We start from the raw sequence: 18,182 nt of genomic DNA, 5'->3' as shown, positions 1-18,182 counted from the left end.
GAATGGAGGTGACGTGACGGGGTGACGTTTCCTCCATGTGAGCCATAATAATCACGAAATTCCCGAAAGGAATCATGGTCGATTCACAATTTTTTAATTCCAATTTTTCCCGAAACAAATTCGAAGAAAACAAACGGAGGAAAAATCCAATTTCGCGGAAGAAATCGGTTCGGTTAAATTATTCAGACCCTCTTTTTACGGGTAAAAGGGGCGGCAAGTTTGAAATTTTTTTTTTTTTTTTCGCTCGAGAAGAATTTGGAATACTTTTCCAAAGTAAATTGGATTTTCCTCCATTCGAGGAGATGCTTTTTTACGCGATGTGGTTTTTTTTTTTTTTTTTTTTTTGCCGATTAACAGAATCGAGTTTTCGCGGAATCGAGCGACAACGTGTTGTATACCGTGTTCACGGAACCCCTATATCCGAAAAATCGCACAAGTCCGCTCGAAGATGGTGGTAGCACGAATCTCTCGTCGTCGAATGGCAGGCAGCTGTTTGAAAAAAAAAAGGGAAAAAAAAAAGAACTCTGTGTTTATCTTTTCGCCTCGAAAACTCGCCGATTATCGCTGTTAAAGCTCTCCCTTTTTTCTCTTTCCCTTTTAACGTCTTCGTCCTCGTTTTGTGTTCGGCACTCCCTTGTATACAAAGCTAACGACTACTTACTTAACATCGTGATTTCCCCCCTCCCCTCCCCCTTTATCTTTTTATTTAACCTCTTTTTTTTTCTCTCCTCCCTTTTTTGTTTCTTCTTCTTCTTTTTGAATTTTCATTCCGGTTATTTTCTCGACGGTATCCGTATTTCTCTCTCGCTTAATCGTCTAACATTTATCGTTTACAACGTTACCGTTTCATCGCTTTGTTTATTCTTTTTTTTTTTTTTTTTTTTTTTTTTTTAATTTTTTCGTTTCTTTTTTATTTAGTGAACGCATTGAAAAACACACGTGCGAACGCGTTTTTACATTAACGCAACGATCGTCATCGAGATCACCCTCATAGTGTAAGAGATCATAACAATAGTACGTTGATTTAACATTAAAGTTTATCATTATTACTTTATAATGCGTTGTGTCGTTGTCTCTGAATAAGTCGAGTCGGTTCTTCCTCACGAGTTACTCCGGTTAATTAATTAATTAATTAATTAATTACTCTCCTCCTTCTGAAATTTTGAGAAACCTTCGTTCCCTTGCCTTTTCTTTTCTTTCCCGTTTTCGAATAAAATTCGTACTCGAAATTAGAGACATAAGGTTTTCCAAAATTGCAGAGAACACGGGATTTCTCTTCCCCTTCGATGATATTTCTGAAAAAAAAAAAAAACTCACTTCGTGCTCGTTTTTTCGTTCGATGAAATGAATCGAAGATTTGAATTTCGAACTTCGAAAATTAGTGACGAACGTGTTTACAAAAAAAAAAAAAAAAAAATAAAACTCTTTCTCTTCCTTCCTGGAATTTTGAAAAACCCTCTCCAGTTTCACTAGTTTCATTTAGAGATCTGTCCAGGGATCGAAAATTAAAAATTCGATTCGAGTAAAAATCGAAGGCAAAAATCGGGGACAAAAACGGTATCCCAAATTTCCAGGGAACGCCGGCATCTGCATCTCGTCTTCCATTCATTCGTTTCGTAGAACGAAACCACGAATAACGAAAAATCTTTCGGTTATTCTAAACGCAGATCTAGGTAATACGCGAGACTATGTACATGAAGAAAAGAACGTTACACCTGTCGTTATAATCTTAACGTTTCGGCGCATAATCGTACCTAACGCGTAATTCTTTTCGTAAATTTTCTCCTTCCTCCTCTTTTTTTTTTTCCCCTCTCTCCCTTTTAAACACACTCGTTACTTAAGGAACCCAAGGAAGGTCCGGTTAACTATCTTTTACAATATTTAATTCCACGCGTGTCTCGTTTCGACGAGTCAGTTGTACTTTTCTAGCGAGTACTACTTTCTAATTTATAAGTCCAATTCGTCGAGATCGGTTAAAATCTGATGACGAACCTTAATTGGCTCTTCCGCCTCTTTGATAATAGAACTCTCTCTCGACGTGACACGTCGAAAACGAGACTCTATTATTCATTTTTTTTTTTTTTTTCATTTTGCTCGTTTCTTTTTTTTTTTTTTAATCATAATGATCATCACGATCGTCTAAAACACGAATCAAGTAGATTTATTAAAGTATCACTTGCCACGTGCCGCGTATAGGCTTAGGGTGGCTTCATAGGTAAAGGATGTGAAGGACAGAGCGATAAGTGGCCCGGAATAGTTTGATTTGATTGAAATGTGTGTGTGCAAAGTGGAGGATTCGAAACGCTCGTTCGAAAAGAAAAAAAAATTAAGGAGATGGAAGATGATAGACAGCTCGTAGAGCCCTAAAAGGTGAAAGATAACCGAAGAGGAGAAAATTTTGCGGAATATTCCACGCGACTGGTTTTCCTTTTTTTTTTCTCTCTTTGGAATTTTGACTCCTCTGAAAATTCGTTTCTACGATTCTTGCTTCGTTTCTGATTTTTCGGACCGCGTTCTTTCTCGACTATTTCATCACGGAAGATCGAACTTCGCCTTTTAACCCGAATCGTCGTTATTTTTCTCTTCTATTCTGCAACGACATCGTTAAACGTTTGAATTTCGCACGCGTACACGTGACAATTGGTGGGTGAAATTTGATTTGTTTAATCTAGCGGTAGTGAAAAATCGTCGGCAAACGGCCTGCTCGTATCTCAACAAATTATAACAATGGATGCGTTTATATATATGTATATACGTTTAAAAATATTTCGAGTTCTATTCTACGTAGGAACTTAGAAAGAGATAAATCATCGACACGTTAATCGCAACGTTTTTACGTTTAAATCAAATTAGAAACGAAACGAAAGGTTTACACAGAGCTTTTAAGTAAATTTACACGTACGATATAATGCGAGGAAAAAAGGGGGAAAAACGTCAAAGCTAGATTAGATATTATTTAACATCGACTAGAGGACGTATATCGAAGTATATATTGATCACATCGAGAAACAACAACGACACACGACATTAATCAGCGATAACAATAGCGTAAGACTTCTTTTTTTTTTTTTTTCTTTTTTAATTATTTTTTATATTCGTTTTATTCGTTCGCTTTTATTTCATGTGTGACGCATGCATTAAGTAGTCGTGACTTTAAAGAGCATACAGCGTAGTGGACACATCGAGCGAGAAGGCATATACGAGACGACAGGCAGAGAGGAAAAAAAAGTTGTTTACTTTTAGAAAGGACGAGTGAGAGAGAAGAGGAAGAGAGAAAGAGAGAGAGAGAGAGAGAGAGAGACAGGGAGGACAGACAGAGAAATAGTTAAAGAGAGCGCAAGGAATAGGAAAACAGTCTATTGTTTTTAACTATACACGTTCCTGTGTTGCAACTTTCAATCCGTCAAGTTTCTGAAATTGTCGGGGTTTCACTATTTTGCCCAATTGATCGCTTTCCCTATCGATATCGATCGCGAGTTTCTCGCGAGTTCGAATATGATTTCGCTTCGTGTTGCACCGAAACTCATGCCACTTCTTTACCACCGCGTAACGCGGACAATACTTACACACTCCGTATCGTAACTATTAGAATATTATTCAATTCAACTTATTTGTGTCTCGTTATTATATTATATTTATATTATATCGAAAAATTCGCAAGAAAAAACATACGAGCGTAGTATATCTCTCTCTATTAGAATCAAATATATAGTTATAATGTATACACCTTTGGATTAATTAATCGTGTAATTGACTTCAAGTGTTATATCAAGATTAGAATCGCACAGAAGAATCTGAATCTGCGAGACAATTACTTTTTTTTTTCGGGGCTCGGCAGGGGAAAGGGTGAGGGGAGGGGAGGGGGGGTGTAGGGAGAGGCGGTGTGAGGATTCGGTCGGTAAAGGGGAAAATATGCTTGGACGGGGAAGGAAAAGGGCGCATTTTTTTTTTTTTTTTTTTTTTTAAGGGAACAAGGAAGAGTGTAGAATAGAATCGTAGGTTCTAGGTACATTTTAAAGCGTTTTACAATCTAAAGAGATCGTTTATGGAGAGAAAGAATGCGAGTCTCTCCGCGGATCTTCGAAAATCATCGCGATATGTCATCACACTCTATCCTCATTGGACTTTCTTCTTTGTTACTTTCGAGTAGCAAAATAGCGGCGTTCTAGTTTTGATCTCTGTTACTTTTTTTTTTTTTTTTTTTTTTTTCTCCTCCCCTCCTCTTCTTCTTCTTCTTTTCTTCATGGTCGAGTGATCTTCGAAGATCTCACGCGCGATAAGAGAAGATCCAACCAACGACATCGACATCGACAGACAAGAGAGAGAAAGAGAGAGACAGTTTGCATGCACGTTGATACACGAGAGAGAAAGAGAGACAGAGAGAAAGAGAAAGATAGAGAAAGAGAGATAGAGATAGAGATAGAGATAGATAGATAGATAGATAGATAGATAAGAGAGAAGAGAGAGAGAGAGAGAGAGAGAGAGAGAGAGAGAGAGAGAGAGAGAGAGAGAGACTATGTCAAGTAGATTCAGATGCGAAGCACGTCCACTTCGCTTTCTTGTTCTTCTTTTTCTTTTTAATCGTCTCGTTCGATAGAGATTTATATAGACGAGTTCAACGTTTTCTCGATCGCTATTCGTAAATATTAATTATACGCTTAATCTTGGCAAATTTTATTTTCATTTATACTAATATAATTTTTTTCAAACCGAATAATTTTCATGCTTGCGACGAAGTGATCGCGATATCAAAGTTATCAGAATTAAAGAAAAGAAAAGAAAAGAAAAGAAAAGGAAAAAAAAAAAGAAATAACGTATAAAATCGAATCTACGCGCACAATCTACGCGAGAGTTTTTTTAAGTTCTCGTTGGTGAAAGTTCTCTGGCAATCCAGCTGGTCGAAGGGCTATATAAAGTCGAGCGGTGGAAACGTTAGAAAAGTTCTCGGTTTGTTTTTCGCGGACAAACAGCTGCCAAGAGATATTTTACGGCAGTTCGAGTCACGGAAGAAAGGAGACTTGAACACGGAAGAGGTTTTTCGAAAAGTTGGAAGGGGGAGGGGGAGGGGAACGGGATGAGAGAAAAGGCCGTCGGTTGAATTTCTTGCCGACGTTGAAACTTAGTTTCTTTCTTGCTCGTTTGGAGAATTTAGCGATCGAGAAATCGTTTTGGATATCGAGCGGGGCGGTTTTCTATAACGAGGCGGCGCTTTGGCGATTTGCGTCATTGTTCGTTCATAAATAATTATATAGTGCGCCCGAGTATACGGCTGGCCGGATAAAATAGTAGATCGTTAAAAGTTTCGAAATTTTTAATATCGTAAAGTATATTCTCCGCTTCCAATTACTCCAAGGTTCGAAGTTCGAAAAAAAGTATCGACGCATTACCGAGTTTACGAAGAAACTTTTTAAAGCATTGGTGCTCTCGTATCTTTTTCGATAGTCGAATTCTACTTTTTTTCTTTTTTCCTTTTTTTTTTTTTTTTTTTCTTTCCTCTCTCTCGGAGTTGCGGAGGATAGATCCGTGGACGTGCTCGAGAACGGCTGAGAATCGTGTCTGACTCTTTGAAAATATGCTTTTAAACATCGTTTATACATCGAGAACGACAACAAGAGTGCACACAGAAAGCTGCGACATGCGTCCATTTGTACATAGGAAAAAGTTTGGGCTAGAAGGCCTTCCGACTTCTCACTTTCGTATCTGACGTTGAGGTTGCATTTTTCCATTTTTAAAATAGGGACGCGGTCCTAAATGTAACGCACGCTTAACTCGATGAGACGAGGAAAGCTCTTTTCCGATTTTCTCCTTTCTTCTCCCTCGTTTGATTTCCCTTCGTTTCGCGTTTTTCTTGCAATTATATTGTTCGTCGGAGCGATTGAAATTTCTTTTCTCCTTTTTTTTTCTTTTTCTTTTTTCTTTTTTTTTAGAGTCGAGATGAATAACAATAACGTTTCCTCGCGGCATATATATATCGTCGAATAAATGTTTTCCCTAGTTTCCCGAATGGTCAAGTATGATGGAGCGCGTGTTAGGAGAGTCTCGAGCTCGCAAAGAAATCAGAAGATAGCCGTTGCTTCAGAGTCAGAATCAATCGATAGATATACGAGAAGACACGCTCGATAGTTATAAGAAGAAGAATATACGAGAATAGATCGGTTTTGTTAGAACGAGGTTTTACGATACAACGAACATAAGAAAACACACACGATCTCTTCTCACGATCATCTAGAAAAAGGAAAAGAAAGAAAAAAAAAAAAAAGAAAAGAAAAAAACAGAAAAAAAAAACAATTTCACGCGTTAAACGGCACGTTTATCTTCGTATCCGTAGGATTTCCTTTTCCGTCGCGGTTTATCCTTTTTTTGTTTTTGGCGTATCATACCCTATACATATACCAACTCAGAATCACGTTACACGACGTTACGCAAGAATCTACGTTACAATGTATATATCTTTAATTTAAACAGAATTTATTTATTTATTTTTATTTATTTTTTTTTTAATTCTCAGTCTCTTCATTTAAACGTATCCGATCTTTCGATCGAAGGAACAAGAAACGTTCTCGAACGAAATGCTTCTTTTTTTTTTTTTCTTTTTTCTTTTTTCTTCCTCTCTCTTTCCGATTAAGTCTCTAAGTGTTAGCGCAATATGTGTATCCGTATGTGTGAGCATTTGAATTCCTCGTTTTTTTTTTCTTTTTTTTTTTTTTAATATTCTCGTATATGTATAAGGCTCGCGTTACTTGCCGGCAGTCGATGCTCCGTCCATCCCGTCCACCATTGTTGTTCACTCGTCGTTCTCGGTATACAACGCGTTTCGTGTGTTTCTTTTTTTTTTTTTTTCCACGACGAACGACGGCGACGAGAACGATGAAGAGAAGCACGATGAAAAGATTGGTGAACCGGTTCGAGAAAGGATGAAACAATGGCTACTTTGCTCGAACGTTTCCGGCGGTAACACCTGAAAACTTCTCTCCCCTGCTAAGAACATCTCGATCTCGAATCGCGACACTCCTCTAAAAATCTCTAAAATTCCCCTTCTAAACGAACGAATATTTAATCGGTTTCTCTCTTCCTTTCATCTAACGATTAACCTACTATTACTTTACTATTACACTCGATAGAAACGCACTGTATAAACGTGAAAGAAAGGCATTTCTTTTCTCTTTTTTTTTTCTTTTTTTTTCTCTCTTTTTTTTTTTTTTTTTTTAAATTTTATTTTATCTATTTTACTCGTTATGCATCTTTAAACGCGAGAGTCAGTGCTGCTCGATTCGTCGAGCTATTCTTAACGACACGTTTTTTTTCGCTTTTTTTTTTTAATAACCGTTTTATCTATTTTTCTTCGTCTTCTTCTTCGTCTTCTTCTTCTTCTTCTTCTTTTTCTTCGTCTTCTCTTTGGTAATGTGTCCTAACTAAATTGTCCCTAAGAATCGATCAGGTGTTACGCGTTTTCGCTCGCGGATCGATCGCGATCGAGCTAATATTGCCGAGAGGTAAAATTGGAAAAATTCGAATTTGGACGGAAGGGAGAGCAAGGGCCGCCGGTTACTTTTTGTTTCCCTCTTGTTGCTCGTTTCCTGGATTAATCTTCTTTTTCTTTTCTTTTCTTTTCTATTTCTTTTTTTTTTTTTCAATTTCTCTCTCAGCTGTCCTTCTCCGTCTTTTTTTGCGATCAAAAAAACCTTTGGTCTCTCGACTCGACTAGTTTCTCGTGGCCCTCGATCCTTTTGTCTTAACTTTTGTTTCTCTAAATATAAACATTTAATGATAACAATAATAAGAACAATGACCGCGGTAATAAACTATGAGAATAATTAATAACTCGAATAATAATAATGACTCCTTTCTTCCTTTCTGATCTCCTTGTTATTTTGAACAGCCGTCGAACAAACTAGTGACTACGTAACTCTGCTACCGGTAGTTTCTCTTTTTTTTTCCTTTTTTTCTTTTTTTTTTTTTTTTTTTTTTTTTTTTTTACCACTATACGTTCGAAAATTCACTAGAAACTTAGGTACTAATTTTTACGTCTTTTTTTTTTTTTTTTTTCTTTTTACTTCTCTCATTTTTCTTATTTATATATATATATATATTTCTTCATTTTATATTTATATATATATATAGATATATTTATATGCACGCGCCCTTCGACTGCTCGCGTCTCTCTTTACGCCACGATACTAGATTTTTGGATCGATTTTTTCGCCTTCTCCTTTTTTTTTTCTTTTTCCTTTCTCTTTATCCTCGCCGATAGTCTCGTCTCTTTTCTCTCCTCGAATCGTAAGGCATAAACGAATTTTCTCCTTTCTTTCGGATCGTCCTCGCCCTTCCATCTTTCCCCGAATCTAAGTAAGTAAACGAACTCTCATACTATTTCCACTTTCTCGTGTCTGCCGCAATGTCCTCGCTTCTTATCCCGTCATCGTCCTCGTTTAACATCGTCCCCTCGTTTTTTCCATTTCCCCCCCCCCCCCCCCTATCAATTTCTACATACGCGTACATACGTTCTTCCTCACTTCGGTCGATCAACCCGACTTTTTTCTCGATCTCGATAAACCGATTCGTTGTTTCGAGATCGCAAATCTCCTCCACAGAGAATCTTCCATTTCCAAGATCAATCTCCGTATCCACAGTGCCGATCTTTCGAATTCGAATCTTCCATCGCATCGCACAACGCTCGAAACGCTCAAATCATGTCCCCTCCCCCCTTCGAAATTTCCCCCGTCCAAAATCGAGCTCGTCGATTTTTCAGCCTCGATTTCGATCGGTCGAGGCTCGAAGGACGGCGATGCCGGGGGAGGAGGGGGAGGATGCGTGTGGCGTCTCGAGTGTCTCGTCGCCATTCGTCGTGACACGCGGTGAACGGCGGTGGCGACGACGACAGGCCGATTCGTATCTCGGATCTCGATTCTCGACAACAACAAGAACAACAACACGACGAAGACGACTACGACGACAACGACGACGACGCTGAACCTTTCCCGGAATCGTTCCTTCCTCTCGCTTCTCCGATAACGCGTCAGATCTTGCTCGTTCCCTTCTTCTTTCGTGGTGTCGTAGGGGCTGAGAGGCGGATGCGGCCCTGGCGGCGCACGATGCACCGCCCTCCTTACCGACCGCTTCGAGGAGTGTTAGGTAGGCTTATTGGAGGTCGCATTTACCATCGAGCACTTGCGCTTTGATCTCTTGTATATGCGTGTCTAACGCGTTCTTGATTTCTGAAAACGAACAGACACAACACGTGTGTATATATTAATCGTAGATTATTATGAAGTTGTTAATATGTATACATGTATTCGCGAGGAGACGCCACTTTTGGACGATCGATTCTAACCTCTAAAACCTTTTGCTCGGACACGGAAATATAATTTTAAAGGGCAAATGCGAAGAGTGAAAATCGGGTAGATTCGTTTATTTCGACGTTTTACGTAACGAAGGATAGACGGCAAGGATATTTTTCTACATTTTCTCGATTTCCAAAAGTGTCGCGCGAATGTATACATATATCATCAACTTGTATACGTTTTATTCGATCGCGGGTACGTACGTGTTCCAGTTTAGTTTACGAAACAATGGGAAATCGCAAATGAACGGTCGGAAGTTGGCTTGCAGTTTTTTTTTTTTTTTTTTTCAAACTCTTTCAATTACGCAACGCCGATTTCACCATGAGAATCGACCGGGATTGTGCAGCATTTGCCCAATAGAGGCGGGGCGGCGTTGTTTAATTTCTAACCGACGCTCGTTAACCCGTTCATCGATCATCCCTTGTGCGCCAATTTAATTCGTCGTGTTAACTCGTATCACGCGTATCCATTACCGACCCTTAACATGAGAAAATTTGTTCCCGACGTTCCTCGTCGTTCCCCCATTTTACCATTATTCGCGAAACGCACATTTTTCGAACACGAATTGTACACGTACTTGTAATCTCGTCCTCTTCTTCCGCCTCGGCTTCCGCGGCCAATTCCTCTGGCGTCTTTTTCTTGCGCATCAAAGGATTCGGCTCCTCTTGAGTCATCTCTTGCACCTCTTCCCGCTTCTTTATGTTATACTGCAATGGAGAAAAAAAACCGAGAAGCGAATGAATAAAAGAAAGAAGATTTCGTCACAAGTTTACACAAGATTCTACGCAGTAAGTTGACGATTTTCTTTTCGTTCAAAAGCGGGGGTGGGATATATCACGAGTGGTCTCGTTGCATTTATTTTTCGTTCAATCGTCGTTTTTTTAAATCGTTTCAATCCCATCCCACGAAACGGAAGGAATGTTTGTGCGCGCGCGCGCGCGCGCGCGTGTGTGTGGACGAACGTTTACGAATGTTTGTCGTCGCTCGTCATTGTCCCCGCACGAGGCGGGTTTTTTTTTTTCGATAAGAGGCCGATATCTCTCGGGGCGGCAAAGCTCGCCAAGTTTTCCCGATCGAAGTTGTGGGTTGAAGACACTCGACGGCGAGTATTTCCAAACTTGCCTCTAACAAGAAAGTTACGAACGTGACGAAGTAACCGAGACCGACGTCCTCTTTCTCTTTAGGCTTTGACCGTCGAAAACCGGCTCAAAGGAGGCGTGCGTTATTCTCGAGCCCGTGCCTCGAGCTTAATCAACGACAAGGACCGCGAAAATTTAAGTAACGCTGAAACTTGTACCCGAGGCGAGCCAACCGGATCTATATGCATAAACCTATCAAAGGGGGATTCTCTTTGGCCCAGTCTGCAAAAATTACTTACAGCGCGTTCCCTTCTCTAGAACAAACATTCTAAACATCGATATTCAATCTGTTCTCAAAAATCTCCTTTCTTAAAAATAACTGTGTTCTACTTCTTTAACTCTTTGAACGTTCATCATTTTGGCCTTAGTTTTTTTCTTCGCTCGTCTATCTTTTTAATACCTTATACTTATAATCCATCTTAGGAGAAAAAGAAAACGCGAGATCTAAAGAGATGGCATCGTTTACTTGGGAACAGGCGGGTGGAATCGTTTTCGGACAATCGGCTTAAAAGGCAAACAGTCAATCGCGTCTATCACATCGGCTATTAGCCGGCCTCCCTCGGTAATCGCATTAGCCCGACGATTTCAATTTCGGTATCATCGAACGTATCGCCTCCATGATTTCCAGGATCGGAGACCGGCGCACGTAACCGTAGGGGGCCACACTGTTCCCCCTATTTACACTAGATTGTCTAGTTGCATCGAACCGCAATGACGTTGGCCGGGCTCGGCCCTCCTCTCTCTCTCTCTCTTTGCACCGTTCTCTCGCTCGGCTCACTCTTGTCCACGGACAATGAGCCCGATTGCGGTGCGAGCCGGACGACACGTGATCGGCACGAGTGCTCGCTTCCCTCCATTGTAAACCGTAGTGCACGCGTATTGCGGCTGTATCTGCAAACGCTATAAATTCTCCTCCTCTGCTGGTCCAACGTTGCGCCGTTTCCCTTTTTGCCATCGGTCTTTCATTCGTTTCCTCTCTCTCTCGCGCGGTATATCGTTCTTTTGTCCCCTCGCGTCTTTCATTCCACGTCGTATCTTTGTCACCAAGGATTGTGAAAAACCTGCTGCTCCGATTCACTCCTGCCCCTTTCTCCGTTCGTTGTTTTTGAATTTTCTCTCTCTTTTTTTTTTTTTACATAGAATTGGTAAGAGAGGGGCACGAGCGATGCTACGAGAGACAAATATCCGAAATTCCGCTACCAGTTTTCATGCATCTTGGCTTAGAAAAATTGGGGAAAGAAACGAATTAATCTAATCATGAGACGCAAAGGACAGTTACGATACTTTAGAATTTTTAAAGATGTATTGTCCACTTGTGGAAAGATGCGATTCGAATCATAGAAGAAGTGACAACAAAGCGTGTTGCATGAGCGGCGGAATTTGTTTAGGAATAGCAGGGAGAATCGATTGATTTCGTACAATTATTTCAGGAATGATTCCCGTGGCGCATTGACTGATAAATCTATTCTTCTTGTTTTTCCATTCCATTAGCGGCGCGCACATTCGTGATGGGTGGCGGGTCGTGAACCAGCGTGAAGGAGACAGATAACTCGCGAGGAGGATAAACGGTGCTCGCAATCATGTCAAATGTGATCGTGACGTTAATTAATGCCTCTCGACACGCGCAACAAACGCATTACGACCGTCCACATACATACGTACACACATTTCCGAGCTTTCTCGGCTCGCGTGGAATCCCTCGGTTAGTTCGTCTTTTAATTATCGGCTCTCTTCCTTCCTCTCTCAGTTCAAATTTCAGAGGTTGGCCAATTCTCGCGAGTGCGCCGCTTTGCATAATTGCGACGCACCCGCGCGCGAATCGCGCGCAGAGAGATCTTGAAACCCGTGGGTTCTTTCGCGACGGGTGCGTTCCCTCGATTCGCCGCGCGGGCTCGGCTGCAGACGCGTCGCATCCGCATTGCGACATTTTTGCTTGCACTCGTTTGGCAACCCTCCCTCCCCCCCCCTGTTTTTTAATTCCCGCCCGTTGAGAGATTTCGAGCGTGCGAAAAATTTCTTGGTCGAGAATCGAGAAATTGAGAACGGGAAAGGGGCAGGAATAATTCTGCTCACGATTCTTTCTCTCTCTCCCTCTCTTATCCCGTTTTTCGCCCGTTTCTTCCGTCTTCGAGGGATTTTAATGCGCGAGGGCGAGAATTATTCTCGAAGCTTCTCGAGGCATCGTCGTTTCTCCGAACAATTAACGTTTGTTGATCTCGAGCGAGATCCTCCTTACACCTTTGGATGGGACGATCGGTCTTTTGAAAAGGGTTTTTCTCTGAAAAACGTGATATTGAAAAAAACGACGTCTAAATTCGTGTATTGACGCGTCTTGCCACAGAAACTTTGCGAGCGGATGTCGCCCTTGTTACGAAATTAGTATTCGCGCACAGTTTCTCTGTCTCTCGCAATCAGTCTAATTGTCACATGACGATGGATGCGAGCGTCCGCGTAGCGAATCCGCGGCTATTTGTAAATTGTTCGTTGCACGGTTCGTCCGCCCCAGGGGAGGCGCGGCGAGCCTCCTGGCCTGCGTATTTGCCAACACCAAGAGATCGAAATCTGCCCAATTCTCGTTACGGATAGAAAATGTATTTTTTTTGTTTTTTTCTTGATTAATTAAAAAAAAAAAAAAAAGCGAAAATTGCGATCTCCTCGTCGCGGCAACTCGATCTCGTTTCGAAAAAAAAGGAATTTGGAGCGCGATGACGCCGCGCAATGTTGTTCAATGTCGGGCGATTGGTCATCGATTCGCGTGTTCGATTTCAATTTCTGCCGAATCGAGGCTTTTACTTTTACTCAACGATCAGCGAATATTTCTCGCCGCGTCCTTTTTTTGGACGAGATTGAGAGGGAAAAGAAAAAAAAGAGAAGAGAAAGGGGACGATAGAGCCGTTAACGCCGTTTCTTTGTCTCTGTTCTTTAAAGCGAGGGAACGCTTTAATTTTTCCATCTTTCCGATAAACACACGTTGGGAAACGAGACCGATTCTTGCGTTATATTCGATTAATCAGTATGTTGTAATTAATGGAATTTAATTAAATTTGACGTACCAATTACGTAAATTAATTTTCTAATTGGCCGTACGTGTCTGCGACTGTGGCTGTATTATAAAATCCGTAATTTCGTGGCGCTCTTTGTAGAAAGAGCGCGAATTTTATTGCCCCTCGTGTACCTTTATTGCGTATATTATTGCGTAGAAATCGGGAGAACGAGATGTTATTAACAAACGCTCGTTTTCCCTTTGTCCGCCAAATTATCGCTACGTAACGTCGTACATATAACGTCGTTATATGTACGGCACACAGCGGTAGAGAAATATATATAACCAGAGAGAGAAGTTCCTTGTTTCTTTACATCCGTACGAAAGTAAGATGCGTAAGAACCGTAATTTCCGTATCCGGATGGATACGATTCGCGTCCATTTTTGACAAATCGAGGGAACATTTTGATTTTTCTTCTCGTCGCTCGCAAAAAAATGAAATCTCGCGTGAAACGGAGTTGTCGTTGATTTCGATAACGCGATTATTATTTAAACTGGTAAAAAACTGGTAAACGGGAGATTTCGATGTGAATAAAAAAAAAAAACGAAACCCTTTCACGGTATTTTAATTAAGAGAAATTAATCAATTTACATGCTCTGGCCACGCTGGTATCAAAAGCCGCGCGCATTCGTAGCCCGCGGCTTTCCACGTTTCACATTCATTCATACACACACACGCGCGCGCGCGCGCGAATAACGATATATCGATTCCTTTCCCGATTGTGCATCCTCCATCGCATTAACCGGCACTTTGTAACGTAAGTAGCCTTTAACTCGGCGCGCATCCTTAAGTACTTTCCACGATGGTCCGTTGAACGTCTTAAAAGGAGTCAGCCTGACTCTATTAGGAAGTCGCCATATTGAATGCAGGGACTCCCTACTAGAGTCAATTTGACCCCAGTTAAGTTCAATCTTCTCTCTTCGTCCTCGCTTCGCTTTTCGTCGCCCCTTCGTGGTCGCCCCCCTTCCTTCTCCAAGGAGTCCCCCGTTGTCATCCGCCTCGTCTCTTTTCTTCCTCCTTTCCCCTGTTTCCTCTTCTCTTCTCTTCTCTTCTCTTCTCTTCCTTCCCTCCCCCTCTTTCCTTTCTCTCTCTCTCTCTCTCTTCTCTCTCTCTGTTTCACGTCGTTCCTCTTCGTCACCGTCACCTTTTACGTGCTCGCCGTAGAATTCGACCGATATCGAGCGGACGCCGGATTTTAATTATCGCGTCGAAACCTAATTAACTTGACGCGTAGCTCGTGTCTCGGCCGATCGAGCCTCCTGTTCAAGAACGATATTTAAGACGGCTTTACGATCTCCAACGTCATCCGCGTGATCGATGTTGCACGCGATGATCTCGATGGAAGGAGCGAAAGGTGCGATGTTATGACACGGAGCGAAAGACGATGGATTCGAGCGGTTTGATCACGTTGCGATCTTTAATTTTTTCCTTTCTTTTCCGATCGAAATACGAGGGGTATAAAGCAGCTCGTCCGACCGAGCTTTCTCCGACTTTCCGTCCGTTTGATGCGCAGCCTGGTACGCCGGTATTTTCCATGCCATTTTATCGACACCAGTCATTCCGGGGAAGAGACACCACGGAGCAGTTTCCAGCCGGGGGTGTGTGGGTCATGAATTTGTGAAATTGGAAAGCTGTCTGTTTCCCTTCTCCTCCCCCATTTTACACTTCCCTCCCCGTTTTTCGACTCCCACGCGTGCTACGCTCGCGCGTGGATCATCGAGGAAGGAACAATGCGGGGTTCTTTCTTGGACGAGCACGGACGAGCTCGAAAGAACGTTGACGACGATATATTCGACGTTTGTTGTTATTTCTTCCCGCAGTTTCAATTTTCGATTCGGGGGAAAAAGAATGAGAAAGAAAATATGGCGGAAATATTATGTCGCAACAGTTTAGAAGATGCACGTTGAAGGCGTTGTTGGAGTAATTTTTAATCTATCCACTCGTGAAAAAGTGGAAACTCGAAACGATAGCCACGCGTTTCCAATTTGTGCGCGGATAATTGAAAAGCGACTCGGTTATAAAGGTTACGAGGGATGGAGGAGGGAAGTTTTCAGATTCTCGTTGGTATTCATTAAGTTAAAGTTGGCGTCGTCTCTCCCGTGGCGGGATTATCTTTGATTCCATGTTTCTTAACTAACGTTGCGCTCGCATGGATTGGCCAAACATATTTATTTGCGAAACATCCGTGTGGTGTGTCTTATTTTTGGCAAATTCATCGAATCTTTTGCATTGCGAATTCATTTGAGAAGAGGATAATATCGTGCTCCTCTGAATCGTGTATAACGTTTAAATTGTCCCAAAACGCATGTTGCACGGATCTTTTTCTGAATATTTTTCGGGATCAATTTTAAAAAAGTCGAAATACTTCTCGAGGATAAGAAAGGAAAAACAACTTTCCAAGAGACAATCCAATATTTACGCGTCCATGATTCGTTCGTTTTCACCTTTCGACCAGACTTTTTTTTTTTTTCCTTTTCTCTTGATACTTGCACGCGACACGGATTATCGGTTGCGTTCGCCTTTCGTCGCCGGTCTCGATCGTCGTAATTAAGCTTTTAAAACCGTTCCTCCCGCTAATTGAATCCCACGATGATGCTGTCTTTCGTACACGTGACTCGTAACACAGTCGGGAGGTGCAAAGGGGGTGCGCTTTGCTCGTGATTGCACGGGCAATCGCGTGCTCGCGTGTTATGAACGTTAAAACGGTTTGCTACCGATTACCGTGCTATCGAAAAAAAAAAAAAAAAAGAAAAGAAAAAAAAAGGAAAAAAAAAAGGCTCGTAACTCTCCTATATACGAAATCGTTCTATTCTTGGCCGAGATTTTAACGTAACCAACGAAATTGCTCGTGACACGAATTACCGATATTTTCGGACGGTATAATTCCTTCGATAACGCTCCTTCTAAATACGCTTGCACGATACACGATCAAGTGCACGACGAACGATTATTATTATTATTATTAAAAATATTTGGAAAGATTCGAAGAAAAATCTCTGAATCTCTTTCTTTTCCCTCTTGTTACAAATAAAATAAAAATCGTTGGCGATTGTCGTCGTTTTCCAATTTTCGTTTCAAGAAAATATTCGTTTCGAATCATTGTTTCGATCGAAAGTGAAACGATAATTAACACGTGGTCGAACACGAATTGCGGAGGAAAACGATATAGGAAATATAGAGAGTTGAGATATACGTCGTTTAATCGAACGTGTAGCAGAAGTGAGCCGTTTCCCCCGGCTGACATCGGTTTCGAGGAGGGGGATACATCTTGTACGAGAGATTCGATAAAGTACATAATAAAATACCATCGTGGCGGTGGAACGGAGACGTGGATGGGGATTGGTCACGACAACGTGCAATAATGTCGTTCCTTCGACAATTTCTCGGAAAGAGCAGGAAATCCGCCACGATGGAGCAAAAGTGGCGGGGATGGCGCGCCGATATTTTCTCTCGAGTCGAGAAGCGAAAGACGCATGTTAATATAATACGACCGAGAAAAAAAAAAAAAAGAAAAAAAGAAAAAAGAGAAAAACTAGAAAGAAAGAAAATATTTTTCTCAAATCGAGAAAAAATATCAATTTCGTGGATGTGTTTGTCCCGAAACGGGATTCCGTATCGAAACCTATCGATCGTTTAAGAGAGAGAGAGAGAGAGAGAGAGAGAGAGAGGAGGAACGACACTTTTTCGCCGATAATACTGCCAAAAATGGTGATATAGCGCCACGACGATAAATCGAAACGCATCATATTAAAATACCCGTGGATCCATATGGATATTCCCATTTCATGCTGTCCGTTTTTTCGCTGAATTTATGCTCGTCCTCGAATCCATGGATCCCCTATTTCCGAGACATTTCCTTCTACGATCTTGCTACGATTTTTAAAAATTATCTCTCGCGGAAAGACGTTGGCTTCTTATCGATTATTTATGGAGTTGTACGCGCCTAAGACGTAAAAGTGGTGTCCTTTTTTTTATTCTCTAATAATCGAAAATATGTATCTCGCGTCTTTTACGAATAAGGAAATCGATTAATATTAATCGAAAAACGATTTTCAAAATTTCCAACTAATTACGTTTCTCGTCGTACAAATAAAGTTGTACGAACCGAGGCCGAAGAGGTTGTTTTCGGTTCTATTCTATTACGAACGAACAAACTCGTAACAAGATTCGCGTAAACGGGCTTTTAATCCGGTTATTATTACTCGTTCCCCTTGATTCTGGAACACTGGAACAATGGAAACGAAACGTTGGCAGGTTTAGACGGGAGTATCGGATGGGAATTTATATGCGCGCGCACGCGCGTGTTGTAAAGTATAATTTCGGCATGAACACGCTAATGCATGCCATTGGATCGGGTATATTGTTTGTATAATAGCGTACCAATTTATGAACATCGAATATATACATTTGAACGAGTAGTAGAGAGTGATATTTGCTCGATTCGACTGCTCGCGTTACGATCGTATCGAATGACTTTCGAAAAAAAAAGAAAAGGGAAAAAATCGAGCAGCTCGACGAACTTGGCGCACGCAACGCAAACGATCATCGATTTTTATCGACGCGGAACGAAAACGTGAGAGAAAAGAGGAAAAGAGTTCAAATTGTTTAGAAATGGATCGATTACTGATTTCTTTTTTCCAAGATTGCGAAGAAACTTT

At 41.3% G+C, this 18,182-nt stretch overlaps 1 protein-coding gene across 2 annotated transcripts in view; it reads right to left on the bottom strand.

Annotated features, from left to right (window-relative positions):
- Window positions 1-853: 853 nt before the first annotated feature.
- The window catches only part of cpx (synaptic transmission protein complexin), a 218,841-nt gene continuing 201,512 nt past the window's right edge, over window positions 854-18,182 (bottom strand). For both annotated transcript variants that reach the window (XM_003696075.4, XM_086902425.1), the window contains 2 exons: window positions 9,919-10,048; window positions 854-9,215 (listed from right to left, as the gene is read on the bottom strand). In XM_003696075.4, the coding sequence (XP_003696123.1) occupies window positions 9,139-9,215; window positions 9,919-10,048 (207 nt within the window). In that variant the 3' untranslated portion in view covers window positions 854-9,138. The remainder of the gene's footprint in view (window positions 9,216-9,918; window positions 10,049-18,182) is intronic.

This window comes from Apis florea, unplaced genomic scaffold, assembly GCF_048593485.1.
Source record: "Apis florea isolate Af1SG1 unplaced genomic scaffold, ASM4859348v1 contig_2272_pilon, whole genome shotgun sequence".
NCBI classification, from domain to species: domain Eukaryota; kingdom Metazoa; phylum Arthropoda; class Insecta; order Hymenoptera; family Apidae; genus Apis; species Apis florea.
This window is presented reverse-complemented; position numbering and strand designations above follow the sequence as displayed.